General features: G+C 39.8%; 1 protein-coding gene across 3 annotated transcripts; it reads left to right on the top strand.

Moving 5' to 3' along the window:
• Positions 1-904: 904 nt before the first annotated feature.
• LOC106648747 (zinc finger E-box-binding homeobox protein zag-1) lies at positions 905-18,779 on the top strand. 3 transcript variants are annotated; one of them, XM_023461098.1, is made up of 7 exons: positions 905-3,282; positions 13,342-13,625; positions 13,711-13,851; positions 13,933-14,308; positions 14,393-15,591; positions 15,665-15,830; positions 15,902-18,779. In XM_023461098.1, exons 1-7 carry the CDS (start codon positions 3,249-3,251, stop codon positions 16,093-16,095), a joined length of 2,394 nt encoding a protein of 797 aa, XP_023316866.1. In that variant the 5' UTR covers positions 905-3,248; the 3' UTR covers positions 16,096-18,779. The 3 variants fall into 3 exon arrangements, with proteins under 3 accessions (XP_023316866.1, XP_014221314.1, XP_014221322.1); XM_014365828.2 differs by having other exon boundaries at positions 14,390-15,591; XM_014365836.2 differs by lacking the exon at positions 905-3,282 and adding an exon at positions 10,242-10,718 and having other exon boundaries at positions 14,390-15,591.
• The last annotated feature ends 1,124 nt before the right edge of the window (positions 18,780-19,903 follow it).

Genomic DNA, 19,903 nt, shown 5'->3' with positions numbered 1-19,903 from the left:
ATAACTGGAAATAATTTGAGAAGTAATATATATATAAGATACGCGCCCAAACGGTCGTCCTGCTTGAAACAAAACAATGTAAGGCAATAGGTAGCATACGGTATAAAAAACAGCCGCACAATATCCTCGAAACTCACGAGTTATATACATACGTAATAAAAAACGGGTCAGATTTGGTTGCCTTTTCAAGGTCTTGGTAAGATTACACGATTCACGATACGTCTACGGTCAGAGTAAAGACACCGAGAAACAATTGATCGTTAAAAATTGATGCTTGGGCGAATGTCGAGATCGATTATAGTTTTATATTTATGAAAAACTTGATTGTCTCAAGTGTGTAAAAGAGTAATGAAAGCTGGAATAACAAAGCATACGCGATGTATATGTAATTCAATATACGTATCGCATGTGCATCCAAATTTCAACGTGAGTTATTACAATGTCTAAACATTCGATAACGATCGCGTCAACATCGAAGATAGGTATAGGTATAGAAGCATCCGTAGACGACGAGTGGAGTCGCGAGCGTTAAAAAGAGAGATAGAGAGAGAGAGAGAGATGCAGACGGACGCTCGTGATCGGAGCTCGGCTCCAGAGCGACGGGGGCGGTGGCTGGCCGCGTCCGCCATGCGAGTCGCTCGTCTGCTTCTCTCTCTTTCTAAGCCCCTCTCTTGCCCCCCTTCCCGTTGGATAGAGCGTGCGCGCGCGCGTCCGACTGTTGGGTCGCCTCCCAGTCCGCTGCGTATGATCGTTGCTCCCCCGCTCGCAGGCAGCAGCAACAGCGGCAACGTACGGCGGCGGTGGCGGCGATAATACACGCGCACGGCGCAGCAGCACGAGCAAGCTCGGCGTCGAGGGGCGACCGACGCGCCTGGCTTTTGCGCTTCAGTCGATTTTCGCGACGCCCGCGAAACACCTACACGCTATCTGCGCTCTTCGCGCTCTCTGCGCGCACCCACACGTACGCACACAAACCATTAGCACCACCACCACACACCTATTTGTATATAAATATACAGTGGTACACAAAGTCACACTCACTCACACACACACACGAACGCACACGCACACACTCACACATACACACGCGAGATAGCCGCAAAAAGGTGCCCGTGCATGACTAGTACATACCAAGTATAGGTAGTACGTGCTGCTGTATAGTGATACATCGCGACAGAGTAAACTGGCCTGCTCTCCGCGGACTGCGACTCTCGACTCTGGCTCGCTTCGACTCGACGATCTGCGCGCGCCTTTCGCACTACATCCACGATCCAGCTTGCTTCTGTCGCGAGTCGACCACGTCGTCCCGTCTCTTGTGCTTTTGCACCCAGCCACAGCGCGAATCGCACAATTTGCACGTTTTACAAGCCGAATATCTGACATCTGTGCACAAGAGATGCTCCTGCGACGAGCCTGAGTGCGTGTGTGCGCGCGTCAGTCCGCGCCTTATTCTCTCTGCGTACATGTACACGTACGACGTTGGCAATTGCATAGCCAAAGCGAGCCATTGTTCAGTGAAACGCATCCGAATCAGCTATAGTCACCAGAGCAGCAGCAACAGTGGCGGCAACAGCTAACTCGTGCAAGATCAGTCAATCGCAAGCAGTTTCAATGTCCTGACCTCCACCAGCCGTCATGGCTTAACTTAGCGCAGTGCCAGCCGCGGATCATCCTTTCTTCGCTCTTCACCTCTCCCTCTTCTGTCCGTCTCACCACTTGTTCATATTCGCACTTGTCCTTAGCTCCCGTCGACGATTTCTTCTTTGTCTGTGAACGCTTAAAGCTCCTCTTGTTTGTTCTCTTCCCTCTCTCTCTCTCTCTCTCTGCACCCACATCCAAATTCCATCTCAGCCTGTCCCGATCCGACGACTGTTGGCACAAGTGGATCGGCCTACTCGACGTTTTCGCAATTGACGCGATTGGCGTTGAGAATTACTCTCGCTAGGCAAGTCCAGTCTCTAGCTTGTTGGACATTCGTCAGGCAGGTGTGTTGGCACCCAATGCAATCCACTGTCAACGAGGCTGCTCATTACAGTATATCGAGCGGCGGCTGTGACGACTGCTAGCTACGACTACTTCGCAGTTCCCTTCGGTGGTGCGCTATAAATATACGCGCCTGCCACAGTGGATCATAGAAAGGCTACGTGATCGTCGATTCGACGCTCGAGGCATCTCCTTAGGGCGTCCGAGCCTCTTTCGTTCGAGCCAGCGCTGGCAGTGCAAATAAGTCGCGCGGTTCAGTGCTGCTTGGCACTGACAACATCGAGAGTGCAGAGACACTGCACCGACAGCATCGAGCGACCACTTGGAATGCTCGTTTGCGCTGCGGTTATGCGGCTGTAGCATAGTCGTGCGGGCATGCGTGCCTGCTGCTGCTGCTGACCTCCGGCCCGTCGTCACTCTGTGACAATAGTCATGATAAGAAGAGCTATGCGAATGCCAGCAGAAGCCGTCGTCGAAGCCAGCGAGCCTTCGTCAGCAGCCGAAAGAAGCCACGGCAAGCGTGTGTACCTCCGTACTTTAGATGCCCAATTTCATACAGAAGAAGTCGCATTAGCAATCTGCGCTGATCTGCTTCATCTCGCGCAGTCGTGAAAGTCACGAAAGCTTTCTCCCACCTCTGCCCCCTTCCCCCCCTCCCCCTTCCCCACCACCACTCTCTTTTTCTCTCTTTTCCTCTTATTCTTCCATCTGCCTTTTATGTATCATTTCATTTCTTCATTAGTCCTGCAATTCATACCTCCTCCTACGCATTATGTCCATTTTCAAATTTTTGTTCTCATGAAACAGTATCAGTGTGATCATCGATGTGAATCTACGTAAATCCATTTAACGATACAGTGATGTGCTTTATACAAAGTGTTGTTTACGCAGTTAGTTTTTGGATTACAATAGTTGCAGTGTGACTAATTTACGTATCAAAGTGAAATTATTATCATTTTTCCTCTTACTTTTCTTTATTGTTTTCTTCGGTCCATATCACCCTCGGCCCATCGCTTCCTTACTCCTCACTGGGTTTCAAAGTAACTCAAACGGATCGTTTTTTTCTGCACAAAAGTTATTAGTGCCGCTGCCACTGCACTGGTGCTCTAAATTGTTTATTTTATTGTAGTTAATATGAACACCAAATAAGCAATATATAAGTGCAGTTTATGACTTAATGTAGAGCTAGAGAAAAGGCAGCCAAGTTATCAAGCGGTTTGCAACCCTTGATGCAGCACGCACAATCCTGAAGAGAACACGTGAATATGAGCATGACTCTCGAACGCAACGCATTCAAAGGTATGAAAATCTAACGTCATTTTCTATTGGTTATTACTTGATTAGCTAATTGCAATTTTCTACTGCTTGCCGTTTAATTCTTATTCATGCTTTTCGCAGCAGCATGTCGTGACTCGGTCTGTAGATTCGAGTATTAGATAACTCGCTTGCATTTTACCCATTAACGACGAAAAGGCTTGATTTTTGTTGACTTTCGAAACGATTTGTTCCGTACTTTTAGGCCCACTTATTTCGATGTACAATTTAATGCCCTTTCAGAAACTGAGCTTAAAATTTTGATTTTTTGGATGGTGAAAAGATATAGCTTTTTAAACAAAAAAAAACTTAAAAAGTTTTTGCAAAAAATCAATTTCTCGATTTTTTAGCCATGTTACCGCTAAGGAATCACCATTTAAACATGATCAGAGATGATCACGACTATCAAAGTATCGCAGTGAATTTTTATGGAATTTTTGAACCATTTTTCCTACTATTGTTTTGTGCACTTTTTCTCTAAACTCAATAGTAAAAATGAGTTGTGTTTTTTTATATGAATATAAATTATTTTTTGTTTGAAGGAGACTATCCAAAAAATCGAAATTTTAAACTCAGTTTCTGAAAGTGCATTGAATTTTACATCGAAATAGGTGGGTGCGAATTGTTTTAGAGAACTGAAACTACGGAACAAATCGCTTCGAAAGTCAAAAAAAGTCAAACCTTTTCGTCGTTTCGGGCCTTTCGTTTATCTGTGCTTCAGTCCGAGAAATAATTCAAATATTGCATTAAAATGCATAAATTCGGTAAAACGTTTTGAATTCAAGTACGGATGATCTCGTATATCAGACAAATACTCGACACGGCCTATTTAAATGTAAAATGAGAATCCTTGAATACGCCGCATATGTTTTCTGTGGGCATCGAATGACACCAAACAATAACTACTTACACATTCAACAATGGGAAAGGTTCTAAAATCTGTTGACGGCGGCAATTTTCGGGATTGGAATTTCGCTTTAAATACGGCTTGAAGAACGTTTCGAGAAAAAACTCATCTGCATAAACAAAGCGCCGTCCAAGGATTAGTCGAATCACCTAATAGGCTGTATAGTACGCATAAGAGGTCGCGAACTCATTCAGAGATGCAGCGAGTGCTGTCCATGAGGATACTGTTACTGCCCTAATACACCTCCCCAATGACATTGTTCGTTTCCCCTTCGCGCGTGCGACGCCGCGCAAACGCCTTGCAGTTCGTGTCTACCTGCACTTTCCTCTCACTGGCGCCACTGTACAGCTCTTGTAGGCTCTTTTCATTGGCTCTTCGATGCCGAGAGGCGTGTTTTTCAACGTCTTAATCCTTAATCGTGTAGCCTCTCGATTTTAATGGCTGAGAAATCAATTTGCAAAACACGCCAAAACATTTAAACATTTTTATGTAGATTATTATTTTACGTGCATATATTAATACATGACAAGTATTAATATTATTACTTGGCCATATAGTAAAATTATTATTAGTCTAGTCCGTCTCCAAATAATCACGATAAAAGTTATTCCCAAGTTATGTTGTTATAAAAATCAAATTTGTCTCAGCCCAGTATGATAATCTACAACCATTGATTTCAACAATATACTCCTACAGTTCTATTAAATTATAGTCTGTACAGACTGTAAACTGAAGTTTATTCTCACGAATGGACATTTGCCGTGCTTTAGAGAGTAAAATTATACAATTAAACGGTCTTGATTACTTCAGTTTTGATAATAAAGAATGGGTTCGAAGCTGAGACAAAGCAAGTGTTTCCTGTGCATCAACAAAATGATTTTATTTATTATTATTAATTTTTATTTTATTTTTATTTTATAGAAAATTCATGAGGAATTTATATTTTGCGGCATTTTGACAATTGAACTATTGCAATAACACCCTTTTGGATTTCTCTAAATCACAGAGTCACACGCTATTCCGATAGTACAAAAAAATAACGCAATAATTTATGATATATGATATTAGAATCATGCGTCAGTCGACGTGCATGATTAACATACAGCGTTTGCGTTTGAGTGCGCGTGTGTATGTATGCGTGGAAAAAGAGGGAGCAAGGCAGGAATAAGTTTGTGGTATTGTGTTTCAGCCAGCTCACGCTTCATCGGTGGCTCGTTCATATGGAGCTTTGCACAGCTGATTTGTCGCCGACTATTATACTTTGTTTCTTCTCGAATGAATGTTGCGAGTTAAATACCAAACACAAGCCATGTATATATAGCTCCTCTGGTAGTCGGTCGTGCTTGCGCTAAATATTTTAAATGTTACTTTTGCTCGACATTTTTTGCTTTTTTAACCTTGAATATAATTGTTAACGAACATTAGAATTATTGCTTTTTCGAAGTACTGATAAAAGTGCAGTATTAAAAAGCTTTTTAATCGAGATCCTAAGTATTTGAGTTTCTTGCATGGACAACTAATAAAAATATCAACTCAACAGAATGAAGTTTGAAAATTGGCAAAAGTTGAGATAAAACTGTAGGAGAAGTAAACGGTCTGGGGGGTAAAAACGATCTCAAACTTATAGTAGAGTTGAAGACAAGTCGAAAGCAACAGAGTCCTTGCAGTGAATAGAAAAATGATTTGATTATAAGGAAAAAGACAGATCCGATACAGTTGTACGTGAGTAATATGAATTAGGAGGGAAGCAGGCAGTCAAACGCGAGGCTCCGAGAACTAAAAGCGCTGAGAGTCTGGCTAGTAGCGAGATTACAAGTGTGATTATAATTCAGTCAATCGAGCGAGCTGTATAGTCGAGTGGATAATGCTCGGACACGGCGGAGTGTCGATCTGCCAAAGAAAGTAGTTGCGCCACGACTGACGGCGGCGGTCGACGAGCCAGTATTAGCGAGAACGGCGAGAGCACACGCAGCCTGCCGCAGCGCCGAGTGCACTGATGCAGCCTCGAGCTCAACGACCTCTTCTCCTGCTGCACTGCCAGTTGATTTCACTGCTACGCTCTACGCCAGTCTGTATAGCTCTTGCTACCTACATGGGCATCGAGACATTTGCGATCTCTCGCGAGCCACGCACACAAGCCCGAAGCACGCCACGCTCTCGAACAATAAACTCTTCAGGTTGAAGCGCGCGTTTTACTGGCCGTGCGTGCGTATGAAATAAACGATCGGTTTATTTTAGACACGCCTGCGTCAACCGTCCCAAGCTTTCTTATTTCCTCTCGTTCCACTCTTTTCTCTGTGCGCAAAAGTACCAAGTCGACGCTTACGCCCTGTCTTCGTGCAACTTGAAAGCTCCAGATCGACTTTAACTGGATACCCTACTATTTCAGCTCTAATTGCATCTCAACGATTAAATTTTTAGCAATTTTTGTACAATACTTGCTCGGATAGACGCTTCGAGCTAAGACGCATGAAACGGTCAGTTATTGTGCAAAATAATGAAAACTGCTACGAGTCGAAATGAACAAATGAAGCTTCACAAAACCACAGAAACGAGCTCGATCTAGATGCACGCCGGGCAATTAGTGCTGATTGCTTGTCGCAACAGCAATTTACTGCTCAACCCGTACATTTATACATATAATATATATATACATTGATGAAACTCGTACACTATAAAGCGTTTAATTTAGTAACAGCTCGAACGTAAACACAGGGAAACAGGGGTTCTGTTAATGCTAGCCCGTATACAATTGTTATTATTGCCATTTACAATTAAGTCAGGCCCGAGCCCTACTACGCTGTATCTACATTTTTCAGTTCTTCCAAAACTAAACGCCTTATAGTACACATTTATTCCAAAGACAAAGAGTGAGAGTGACTCGTGTGTTTCCATGACGAACAATGATGCCATGACCGACATAGTTGTCCACCGCTCTCGCCAACAGTAATAAATTTACTCAAATTACCTCTTATTAGCTTATTAGCTACCTATAAAGAGAAAATTTCGATGGTTTGAAAAAACTTGGCGTTCTGTACAAAAAGATTTTTTTTTTCAAAACTTAATTTTATGCTATAAAGTGCATATCGATTAATTTGCATATTGAAAAGCCTCAACTGAAGTTTTATTGAAATGTATAAAATATGTTTTTACTAATAAAATTTTCTTTCGTGAACAAAAATTATTTACATAGAATTGAAAAAACTGATCCAAAGTCGTATTATAATCAATGTTCCTATTTTCATGTGCACCAAAATTCCAATCTAGATTTTACTTCTAAATCGTATGATTAAATTTGCTCTAAAGTACTCCGTCCTCACGAATTGTAAAATAAACTTTGCCCCAAATTTTTCTTCGTATCGTTTTGAAAACTACTAATATTTGTTCAAATTTCAGCTTTCTTGTATTATTCTTATGACATCATTGCATTATATTATTTATGTGCGAGTTATTCAATATCGCGTCCTTAATTAAACCTATTTGCTGTATGATATAAAGTTTTTAATGTAAATATTGTCTTAACAAACTTTGCCATTAATGTACAGTGAATTTTCAAACCAATAAAAAAAACGTACTTGTCCAATCGCTCTATATAAGAAAAATTCCAGATGGGAGTTAGTAATAAATAGGTGACTGCGTGCGAATCCTGTACAACGTAGATACATTTCTTTTGAATTTTCGAAGAATTATTCCTTTTCTTTCAATATAGCACCTTTCAATGCGCTGCGCGCGCAAAAATCACAATCAAGTCATCAAATTTTCAAGAGTAGATTTCTTTGATATCTTCACAATTTTTTTCAGAATAAACGAGATTGCAGTTTCAGTTTAAAAAATGATTTTTAAATCCCGTTTTATGAAAATTTTATTCAATATTTCTCTAAGCATTATGAACTTGGTTTTGACATTTTCTGAAATATTCGACGTGGTCCGAAAAAACTCAGGGAAAATAACTTTTAACTAAAATCATGTCCCGATTCTATAGTGCTAATTTTAAAACTAGAAAAAACATCTACTAATTAGTCCACAATGGTGTCTTATAAAAATTGTAATTACCATTATTTTCAAACAAACAGTCTTTCCTCAGCGCACTTGACGTGCTCAATAATAATTTTTTTTATTATAAAATAAAAGTTAATTTAATGTTGATTGTCTTTATAAATTGTTTTTAAGTAAATAAACTACTCTTGCTACAAACGAGAACATCAGCTCAATAGTATAATCACAATGTTATTGTTGGTGATAACTATACATAAGACTGAAAGTGTGTTCGATTTCTTACTATTAAATTGGGTTAATATATATTGATAAATAAAATTCATGAAGGATTGGCGCACAATTATAGAAAGATTTTGAAACTTATACAATTGTATTTGGTATTTCTATCTGTATATTATCTGTGATGGAAAGGTGAAACGACATCCACTTTTCAAGTTTTCGAGAAAAACGCGTTTTAAGTTGATTGTGAGTGCCTAACTAGATTCGGATGAGTTGAGTTTTGAAACTATGATATTTTAAGCTATTTTAGCGCGGCTTTTGGCCTATGTACTTATCAAATTGAAAAGCGCATCATAATGACGATATTAAGTAAAATTATTGACTTGAATCGTTTCGACTTCCCTCGGTTTGCACTTGAGTCCATTTTCGCGGGCACACTTTTCCAATTCGCATTTAAAAAAGACTGAATTACACTAGAAATAATTCCAAGTTCTAAGTATGATCTACTTTTTTTGCACGCCTCAAATGTATAACGATAACCAAACGGAATTCAAGCGCAGATATTGTACGTGGACTGAAAATTGAGAAAATGTGCGCCCTCTCGCATTAAATGTAGAAACAGTTCAAGTTTAAATTGCAAAATTTGAACTTTTGAAATCATCCCAATTGTTTTTAAATCATCAGATCAGACGCTACATCGTGCTCTAGATCTTAAAAAGGTGGACTTGAATCGTTTTGGATTACCTGATTTTCGCGAAATGGACTTAACCCGTTGCACGTTGCTGAAACTAATGATGCAAGCTATACTCGTCAATTCTGACCATTGTGTACCTTCCAAAAAAATTAATTTCCAAAAATATGGATTTGAAGCGTTTTGCCTTTGCACCACATATATATTTTAAACTCTTTTCTCTCGTAACAACTTATTTATTTACTTATTGTAAAAATATTTTATATATTTCTTTATTTTGGTAGCACGCGATTAATTATTATAAAGAATCCGGTCATGTAATGCCGTTAAAAAAAAAAGAATTTTGAAATGTTTTGGTGCATCAAATTGTCTTTTAAAATTCAAATAAATCGGGTGTAATGTATGTCAATGACTAAAACGAGCCTGGAATTTGAGTTTCGAATCTTATGCGCAGAGCAAGAGACTTGAACGTCTCACGTGCCATCATTCGAGTTGCTTCAAGTTGCTTTATTTTAGATTATTTCGTCGAAAGCACGTGTTTTCCATTGACGCATGCTATGCAGTTTGCGATAAGTACAGCTTGTAGATACGTGTACGCATGTGTTAGACTAACGACCAATGAAGAAACTTGGTGCCGAACGCCGAGTAAATAACGCGCGTCTCGTCATCGATTGCGGCGATGATTTTGCAAGCGTTTCATCGATCCAATTGCCGCAAGTCTCGGAGTAAAAGTGTTTCTGCTCTCTCTCTCTCCGAGGCAACGATATTGCACTCATAGTCAAAATTCTTAGCTTTCTCGTTGTCAGTACAATTTACTTACGAATGAGTAAACGAGTACGACTTTTAACGCCCTTTCAATTACACGATCGCTAAGAAAAAAAAAAGTCAAAATGCGCTGTAAAGTGTTGAGTAGTTGTACCAAATAAACAGATGTATTATTTTACGTCGCAGATAAATAAAGCTAATCTTATTCTTATCAGACTGAGAGAGAGGAGTTGGAGTTCAAGCTTCGGTGAGCATCCGCAATCCCCTCAGAGTCAGGACTCTCGATCAATAGATCGAATTAGCCGTTTGCCATCTTACCGTAAACATGTGTTGACGCATCGCTTCTGCTTTTCAGATAAGATACTCTCGCAAAAGCCAGTCTGACTCGAGTATGCGTACGCGCGCGTGCTTACGAGCATCGTATCGATCTCGCGTTGCCAAGTTGATCTCTCGTATATTACACGTGACCTGGCGCTTCGAACAGACCGTCGGCGTTCAATAATTACCGTTGCCTTTTTTGTTTTCTTTCTCGTACTTGAAGTGGAAAGGCCAGAAACACTAGTGCATAAGAAGAGACAATCATGTAGCATTCTTCGAGTCAGCTCATAGTTTTAGCAGTGGTTGTAATTTTGAAAAATCTATCAGGCCAGGCTGTGCGTGTTGAAACGAAAGAAGGAAACAAGCTTCTGCGACGGTAACTCGAGACGATCGTAAGCCAAAGGGAGCAAGGAAATGAACGCTTACTAAATACAGGAGGCTGCACACCTGACATCGATAAGTTGTCATAAGTTGATCACACGTTACGCAACATACTCAACTCAGCGGCGATGGCACTCGCAGGCGGTACGACAACTCGTCACACATCGCTATATATTTTGCGCAAAAGGTCGCGACTTTGACCCGGTTAATCAGTCGAAAGCACGCGTGCCTTATCGAACGCCCGACGCGAAGTTTCGCTCTTGCGTATAGTAACCAACTGCTCTCCGCCGAGTCGCTCTGCATCTGACGCGAAGATTAGGCGCGATCGTTTCCTGTACTCGAGGAGAATAGACACGATTCGTTAACACATGCTTATTTGTAGGGCTGTCCGAGTACCCGAGTTTTTTTCGAGTACTCGCAATATATTTAAGTTTCGAGTAAATAAATGATGAATTAACAGTCTCTAGACCCCCTCCCTTTGTGTGTATATGCTTATGAGTGTGACGAAGTGTGGTACTATTAAATTATTTTCTTCTTCCAATCCAATCCGCTACGAATATCACACTTATAAGCATGTACACACAAAGGGAGGGGATCTAGAGACTGTTAAGTCATCATTTATTTACTCGAAACTTGAATACATTGCGAGTACTCGACTCGAACTGGAGGAAAAAACTCGAACTCGACGAGTCAAGTTTTTTTGAGTACTCGCAGAGCCCTACTCATTTGCTTATATTTTTTATAATTGGAGTATTTTGAGAGATTTATTTCATTTAGATCTTTGTAACTAAATCGATGTATCAGTGTTTATTGGACAATGTTTGATTAAAAAAAATAACTGGAATTATCGCGTTATGATATGGGATTCGTTTTTATAGAGTTTAAGGTGAGAGCATGGGGTAAGAGCATACAGAATACTTGGATTCATCGCATCGAAATTTGCTGTTCGAGGTGCTGCGTGCACAATTGTAGCTATAGATTGGTTGGCACGCGTAAACGCGGACGAGTCACAATAAGGAGATAAGTCCGCGTGGGTCCGAAAAGAAAGGCGAGCGAGGCGCGGGTAAGCCAGAGCCAAATTCAGTCCACGAGCATAATCTTCATGCGACACGCGTCAAGGCAAAAAAGCCAGCAGAAGTCTAGTCGGACCCCTGTAGCTGAGCGCGCAGGGGCTCACTCGGGGCTTTTCTCTGTCTCTGATCTGGCTGAGCGAATACGTGGAGCATGTCAGTTGAGCGAAGGACGACGATCGGCGATGCCGTTATCGCACGTCGGCAAGCTTCGATCACAATGCGAATGTAGCCGCGCTGGTGGCGGCCCACGACGACACCTATGCCAACAAAACATTGCACCTCGTTTCGCAATCGTCTTTGCTACGGGTAATCGGCCACGTACAGTATCGAGCGTCGACGTAGCTGCTTAAATCCCTCGACCCCAGCAGCTCGTCTCTCTCTCTCTCTCTCTCTCTTTCTCTTGCCACTATTTGCCCAGATGAATGGGGTGACTGCCGGTTGGCGGCTGCGCTGGTCCCCCTGTCGCACGCATCCGTTGCTCCCATATGCACACCTTGTCTCATTGTACCATTCTACGGCCTGGTCGTCTGCCTGCGTTTCTCTCGTATAATAAGTCTACTTATGCTCTTACATATACGTATATTCGCGCGTGTGCGCGTACATCTAGATTGTAATAAACGCGCAGACACGCGTGCTGCGATTTTCACTCGGTTTTTAGTCCATCTTTACATTTTATTTCTTCGAATCAGCGACAAAAGTTTCGTTTAAAAACGCCCAAGTGCAGGCGTACGTAAAAGTAAGTCGAGCTTCTTTTGGACGCGAAGAATCGACCGAGGCTAGCTGCTCTCGGCGCGGCGCTCTTTCCGCTCGATCAACGAGCTCGGGACGCGAGGCACTCGGACAGCCTATATGCAATCGCAGCCGGCCGCGTATGCCCGATGCGGATCACGAGGCCCCAAACAAAGCCTTGGACGAAAAAAGTCCGAATAGACGAGGCTGGAGCGAATCGACCGGCGAGATATGAAAGCCAGAGGTTTGTCCCCTGTGCTTTCCGTGCAGCATGCCTGGCGTCGGCCGCGTCCCCCGCGAACTGCGGGAAAAAAGTGACGCGTGTGCGGGACACGCGTCGATGACAATGCCTCGCGCGCACATGCCTACCTAAATACTGCTCGATAGGCCAGCATAGAATGCGACTCGAAAATCCGACCAACCGTCCGAACCAAAGTCCCCCTCGTCGAGCCGCCAGCGTCTAATCGATTCCAAGACCCCCCGCCCGGCAGCGATTCGTTGCTGCCGCTGCTGATTCAACGGGCATGAAAGGAACGCTGACGAGATCCGCCGAGTACGCGAGGGGTTCGCTTCGTGCCTACGATATTTAAACGACAATTTAGCTATTTTCTAATTTATATCTATATATCTATACGGTACACATGTAGCACGACGTACAAACCTGAGCATCCTCGAGTGCAGTATTTTTTTTTTATACCCGACTTTACACGCGCTTATCCGTGTGTATGGTCTGACTAAGAAGCTCGTCTGCCACCCTTATCACATATATCATTTATTGATTTTCTCTTTGAGATTGATTTCGAGACTATATACTCGGCCATTCTGTATAAGCTTTAAAATTTGGTTCACATCCTCGAAGATGGCGGAATCGCGCGTAATATAACTGCTTTTACAAATGAATTGAGAAGAATGAATCGAAAAGAACGAGCTCGAGCTTGCATTGATGAAAGGTGATATTGTTGCAGGGTGCAGCGAAGACGAGGCATGCGCCGATTCAGAAGTAGGGGCAAGTGCAGATAAAGCCGGCTTAGCCTTCAAGGGGAAAAGCACGAGCGAAGACGACGTCGAGGATAGCACGACGAGCAGCAGCAACAACGGCGCAAAGCTGAACGGCGACCGGTGCCCGCACTGCAGCTTGTTATGCCGTAACTCGCACGTCCTCCAGATACACATCGAGGACCAACATAAGACCTTCCCTCCAACCTACCAATTGGACAAGCACGATCTGCAGGCACAATTTTCCCAGGTCGTAAGTATCCGCTTGATTTGATGCTATATAAGACTCGACCGTGAGCAATTATTGCAAACTCTTCTTCGCCCTTTCAATGTTTCAGTCGTGTAAGGTTTGCAGAAAAACATTCGCCAACGTTTACAGATTGCAAAGACACATGATCAGCCACGACGAAAGCGCGGTATTGCGCAAATTCAAATGTCCTCATTGCGAGAAGGCCTTCAAATTCAAGCATCATCTTAAGGTAGGCGATAACTTCGATCGTTCGATCCATCGATCATTTTCTTTTTATTGATTCATTTTATTCTCGTTCGATCACATCCAGGAGCACTTACGGATACACAGTGGCGAAAAACCCTTCCAATGCGTTAATTGCAGCAAGAGATTTTCGCACTCGGGATCTTATTCGTCGCACATGACCTCGAAAAAATGCCTCGTGGTGACCAAAAAGGCCCGCTTGACGACCGCCGGCCAGTCTCAAATTTCAGCGAACGGGCCCGAGCATCCCGACAAAAAAACTTCGCTGTCAACTACGAACCAAGCACAGCTGGTGCGCGAGCAGCACCGATCGTCGGCTCAAAGCCAACATCGCCAAGTACAACAGACGGTACGAGATATCGAGATCAACAGCAATAATATCAGCCCCGTCCTTGCGAAGGCGTCGCATGCGGATTACCGAGAGCTACAGCGCGAAGCTGCAGGTAAATAATTTATTTGCATTTACCTTTTTAAACGATTCTCGATTAATTCTTCTATCTCGACGATCTCGAAATGATTTTTAGTAGCTGGCATCTTCGACGTGCCCACGCTTCTGCCCAACATGATGGGCCTGAGCGGTTACTTTCTCCACTCGTCTATCGGCAAAATGTTGAGTCAGATGCAGCACACGACCCAAGAGCAGAGCGAAAATCAGAGGCCCGAGGAATTCGATGCCCTGAGTCAGCAGAGCGAAGCGGTCCCGAGTCCCGCTACTACCGCCCCGGACTCCGAAGGCACGACTTGCGAAGGGCCAGAGGCTGGCCGGGATTCGCCGCAGCGACGACTGAGCGGTGCTTTTGACGCGGTGCGCCGACTGCTCGACTCGGTAAATGCGTCTGTGACGAAGCAGCTGCTCGAGGCCAATGTACGCAAGCTCGCGGCCTCGCCGTTCTGCGCCAAGAACGAGCTCGACGACGACTATCAAGACAGTGAATTATCGAGCGAAGTGGCGGCGCACTGTCCAAGCGACTGGGCCTCCATTCCCGAGTCCGCCGAGCCTCGAGCGGCTGGCCACAAACTCGAACGCGAGCTTGACCAACACAGTGCCTCGTCTCCGCCTGCACGACTCACGGGCCTTCGATCGAAGCTCGAAAACGGCACGTCGGAGCTCACGTCGGAAATCGACAGCGACGATGAACAACACTCGGACTCTTTGCATCAGCAACGACAAGATCAAGTCAACAACGCAAGTGCTACATCGCGCCGAGTTAGAGCACGCTCCCTTATCGATGAGGAACAATTGGCTCTGCTCAAACGCTTCTACAGCATTAATCCTCGACCGAAAAAGGAAGAGATTTGCCAAATTGCTAATTTCGTCAACTTTCCACCTCGTGTCGTTCAAGTTTGGTTCCAAAACTCGCGAGCCAGAGATCGTAGGGAGGCCAAAATACCAGCTCTCGTGCCACTATCGAGTCTTAGTAATTATTCTTTAAACAGTGATCAGAACCAGCCCCTTGATCTCTCTACTAAAATTTCAACAACGGCCTCGGCAGCTACAGAAACGGACACTGACTCCTCTCATGTGCCAATCAGTAAAATTACCTCGCCACATTCGTTGAAAAATGAGGCTAAATTGTCTGCCAACAATAACATTGAGTGCATTGATGACGTTGAAGAATCACCCTTGCTTATTGATGAGGAAACCACGACCGATTCGGTCGAAACTAAGCCGCCTCCTTCTTTGAGAATGGCTTCTCGAGTACCTTACGATCAAGCTGCTTTCAAAGTATGTTCATTTTATTTTTATAATTTCCGCTTTCAACTAATACTTATCATTAATATTTACATTTTGTTTCCAGCACATTCAATCACCTGTTTTACCCGCCAAAAGTGATATAGAAACTATTGACAATACTGAGCCTCCAGCTCAAGAAACTGATCAAGAGGGCGTGTATTTTTGTAACCAGTGTGATAAAACATTTTCAAAACAGAGTTCGTTAGCTAGGCACAAATACGAACATTCAGGTAATTTTTTTAATGCCTGTTATTGATGCAGATAATGATGATGATTATAATATTATTCTTTTTTTCTATAGGTCAGAGGCCTTATAAGTGTCAAGAATGTCCAAAAGCATTTAAGCATAAACATCATCTAACGGAACACAAGCGACTACACAGCGGAGAAAAACCCTTTCAGTGCGTCAAGTGCCTGAAGCGCTTTTCACATTCTGGATCTTACAGCCAACACATGAACCATAGATTTTCGTATTGTAAGCCTTATAGAGAATAGATTGATAATTAGTCTCTCATTATATTGGCTTGATCTAACCAACGAACTACAGGTACCATAAGAAATACTGCGTGTTCTATAACGTCAGCTGACGTAAAGAAATATGTGACGAAAAAAATTACGATGATGTATATGTTCGTTATGTAGATTTTTAATAGATTGAAAAGAGAGATCTTAGTTGACTAAAACTCTTGTTAAAAACAATCCTGATTGGTTAAAGTGTGCTCAAAGCATCAGTTTACCAAAAAAAAAAAAAGAAAAAGGTTCAAGTATAATAAACATAAGTACACTTAAGGATTGCGGTAAAACAAAGCGGTAGTGCTTTTGTGAAAAAAAAATAAAATACTAACCAAAAGACAGAACGGTACCAAAAAGCATAATGCAATAATTTATTATATGCATACGACATAGCGTATATAATATTTTATTATTTTTACTAACGAGATAATATATTTACCCATGACAATAATAATAAAAAATAATTAATGTACAAATTTGTTAGAAAAACAGTTGCGCTCAAAAAAGATTTTAAGTGAGGCAAACGTAGTTTTAATTGTACGTTTAACGTTTAATTATGAACTCATAGGTAGTTATAGCCTATGTAAAAGATATTATATACATTTCGCATTGTATATATAGAAAATATGCGCGAGTATAATCATAGGAAAATTTTTTTACTTTTGAAAAATCGACAAGCCTATTTCAGGGATTAATCTCAAATATCTCGAATAAATTGTATCTCTTTGACACATGGCATTCCATAATTAAAAATTTATAATTATCTTGCATATTCTAAAGTTTTAATTCTCTAAGATAAATTGTAAGGATATCAAAGATTTATTTTATTTATACAAGTTTTATGTTTTGTACAATAATCGTTTGAAAAAAATTCTTTAGAACTGTAAGTAATAATACTGCTACATTTTTACTTGCTGAATTAGATATGTGTCAAATAGATATTTGTGCTCATCAGTTTCTTTTATCCCAAAGAAACTGTAACTTTGCTCATTCCATTAAAATCGAGAATTTTGAGTAAACCCTACTTGGAGTGAGCTTAATTGAAATAATGTATTGATGGAAGTGTACGCTATGACAATACAAAAATGTGCTAGACACTTTTTACATGCATAATTACGAATTTTTCATTATTTATTCTTTATGAAAGTTTGATAAATTAAGCTACGTTCATTTTAAGTCGAATACAAAGTTCTTATATATGTATATTTATTTATTTTTTCACTTGGAATTTTACCCATCAGAGAAATATTATTTAAAAGTAACAATTTTGTTAGAATGACTGTCTGGTTAGTTGATTTTGGACTTATATTAATTTTTATCCGGTAGTGAATGTGTTTTTATAATTTAAAGTGAAATTTAATTAGAGTTGATAAGAGTAAGATGTGTTTTACTTATCTTTGTAACACGTTTTACAAAATTTTAATTTTTGTTGCATAAGGAACATAACTAAAGAAATAATGGCAGAAAATTTCTTACCTACTAACTAGAAAAGACAATAATTTTCGAATATTAAAATAAAAAAGCATTATGAAGTAACAACATACAAAATTATACATGAAAATACGTTGCTAACTGAGAAAGTGTGCCAAAGATAATGTTAATTATGCAATATTAAGTAAAATATTTCCAAAAATGAAGAATAAAAGGGCCTTGTAGATGGGTGAGCGATGTCATCTGTATACGTAACGAACCTTTTTCGTGAAAACAATACTTCTTTCAATGGCTCTATGTACTTGTGAAGAAAAATTATAATTCAAAGTAGATATAAACTTTTGAGTGACTGTAAGTAATGCAGTATCATCGCTAAAGATGCATTTGACTATTATATTTTATGTATACAATTAATTGTACTTACAGTTTTTTATGTGTTAGGTTTTTTTTACTGAATTTTAATCAATACACATTCCGCATAATTTATAAAAAATACGAGATAATTTTGTGAATAATCAATTTAGATTATCCTATAATTTTACTTTTGTAGTTCATTTTAAATAGCATTGAGTCTTGATATTATATGTTATGATTATGATTTATTGTTGCGCATTTTTAATGTCTTATAAACAGCGAATTATTTTATCGCCATCTCGAGGTCCGATTTTTCTTTATTACGCAATTTCAGAAATTGCATAAAAAATTTCAAGCTTCCAAACGCTATACTATTTATGGTTGCGAGACAAACAAGAAATTAAACGAATGTATAATATTTAGATAAGATTGATTGTTAGCATATATCTTTAATAAGAGTTATAGTAAAAAAATCGAACATGAATGATGATACTCGAAATGTATTTTATAAGAGTTTTTTTTCTACATATACGTCAAGTGATAAGTGATATTATTAATATTGCTAGTACTATATACATTGCACGCGCATGACAAATAATATACGATATTATTATATCTATAATAGCTGTTAACAAAAAAGTACGAAATGTGTCATGTGGTCATGATATTAAGAAGCATTTAAAAAAAGATAATTTGATGAAAAGTAATCAACACGTTCACCAATGTTTTGGTAAATAGCATTTAGTTGCCTCAGTGCGATTTGATTCATATTGATTGATGTTATTCTTATATAACTGCGGAGTTTTTATTCCAACAGCAACACAAATATTTTTATAAAACAAAAAATGATTAAGATTGTTGAAATGAGTCAAAGTTGAAAATGATTGAAAATGAATTTGTAAGACTTATGAATTTCTCATGATCTACCTAGATGGATTGAAAGTCAGTTTAGAAACAATCCGATGTGTACCTTATACTTCAAGATAGATTATGACCAGAAAAATTAAGGTAATTTATGTACTTCCTCAATTAGAAGCTTCGGTTATCCGCGACAGGCATCGTGTTAAAATGCAAATAGTAATATTAATTAAAAATAAAGTTCATTGAAAAAGGCTAGTATTGGGATGCTTAAATACTCATTTATAATAGAATTGTTAATAATTAAAAAATATATTTTTGTATCACTAGAAAAATAATAAACGTAAACAATATAATGGTCGAAGAATTAACAAAACATGGTATACTGGACAACACAATACTTGATCAAATTTCATTTCATTAAAGTCGTGAATCATAAATTAATACTTGTCACTAATTGCATAATTTAGAATGATTTAATAGAAACTGATGAAAACTTCATACATAAATCAATAAAAATTAGATAAATAAAATTGAATTATTGGGGCATGCAATACGATATATGAACTTTTTGACAATAAACAACATTGTTTTGAGCGTAAAATTCGACAAGTAGAATTAACTTTCTTGTTAGTTAAGTTGGTAAATTTCTCTTGTAAAATATTTCAAATACCCTTTTCATTTATATTCTTAAAATTACTATAAACTTTTCACTTCATTAACTATTGTCCTTAGCAATTTTTCATTGCTCATATTTATTATAAATTTTCAACTGAGCATAGTAGTAACAAAAAATAGATTCAGTGTGCGATGAATTTGAAAACTTTCACGTAAAATTAACAATTAAGTATAAGTATTTAATTTGAAAAAAACACGAGCAAAAAATATTATTTTTCTTCGATTACTTTGATAAATCTCTTGATAAATCTCACCTATATGAATAAATAAGCTAAAGATGATAAGACAAATGAAATCAATGCATAAATCATCAAAAAACTCGTAGAAATTAAATATATAGAAAAAATATAATGTAAGTTCAAAAAAGTATATAAGCAAGCCTATGTAATTATTTTGTTTGAAAAAAAAAACATGAATTGTTATTTGACTGTTGATGCAACGACTTGAAAAAAAGCGCCATACGATGCCT

This window comes from Trichogramma pretiosum, unplaced genomic scaffold, assembly GCF_000599845.2.
Source record: "Trichogramma pretiosum strain Unisexual culture from Peru unplaced genomic scaffold, Tpre_2.0 scaffold34, whole genome shotgun sequence".
NCBI lineage: Eukaryota > Metazoa > Arthropoda > Insecta > Hymenoptera > Trichogrammatidae > Trichogramma > Trichogramma pretiosum.
Note: the sequence above shows the minus strand (reverse complement) of the source record. Positions and strands in the feature narration are given on the sequence as shown.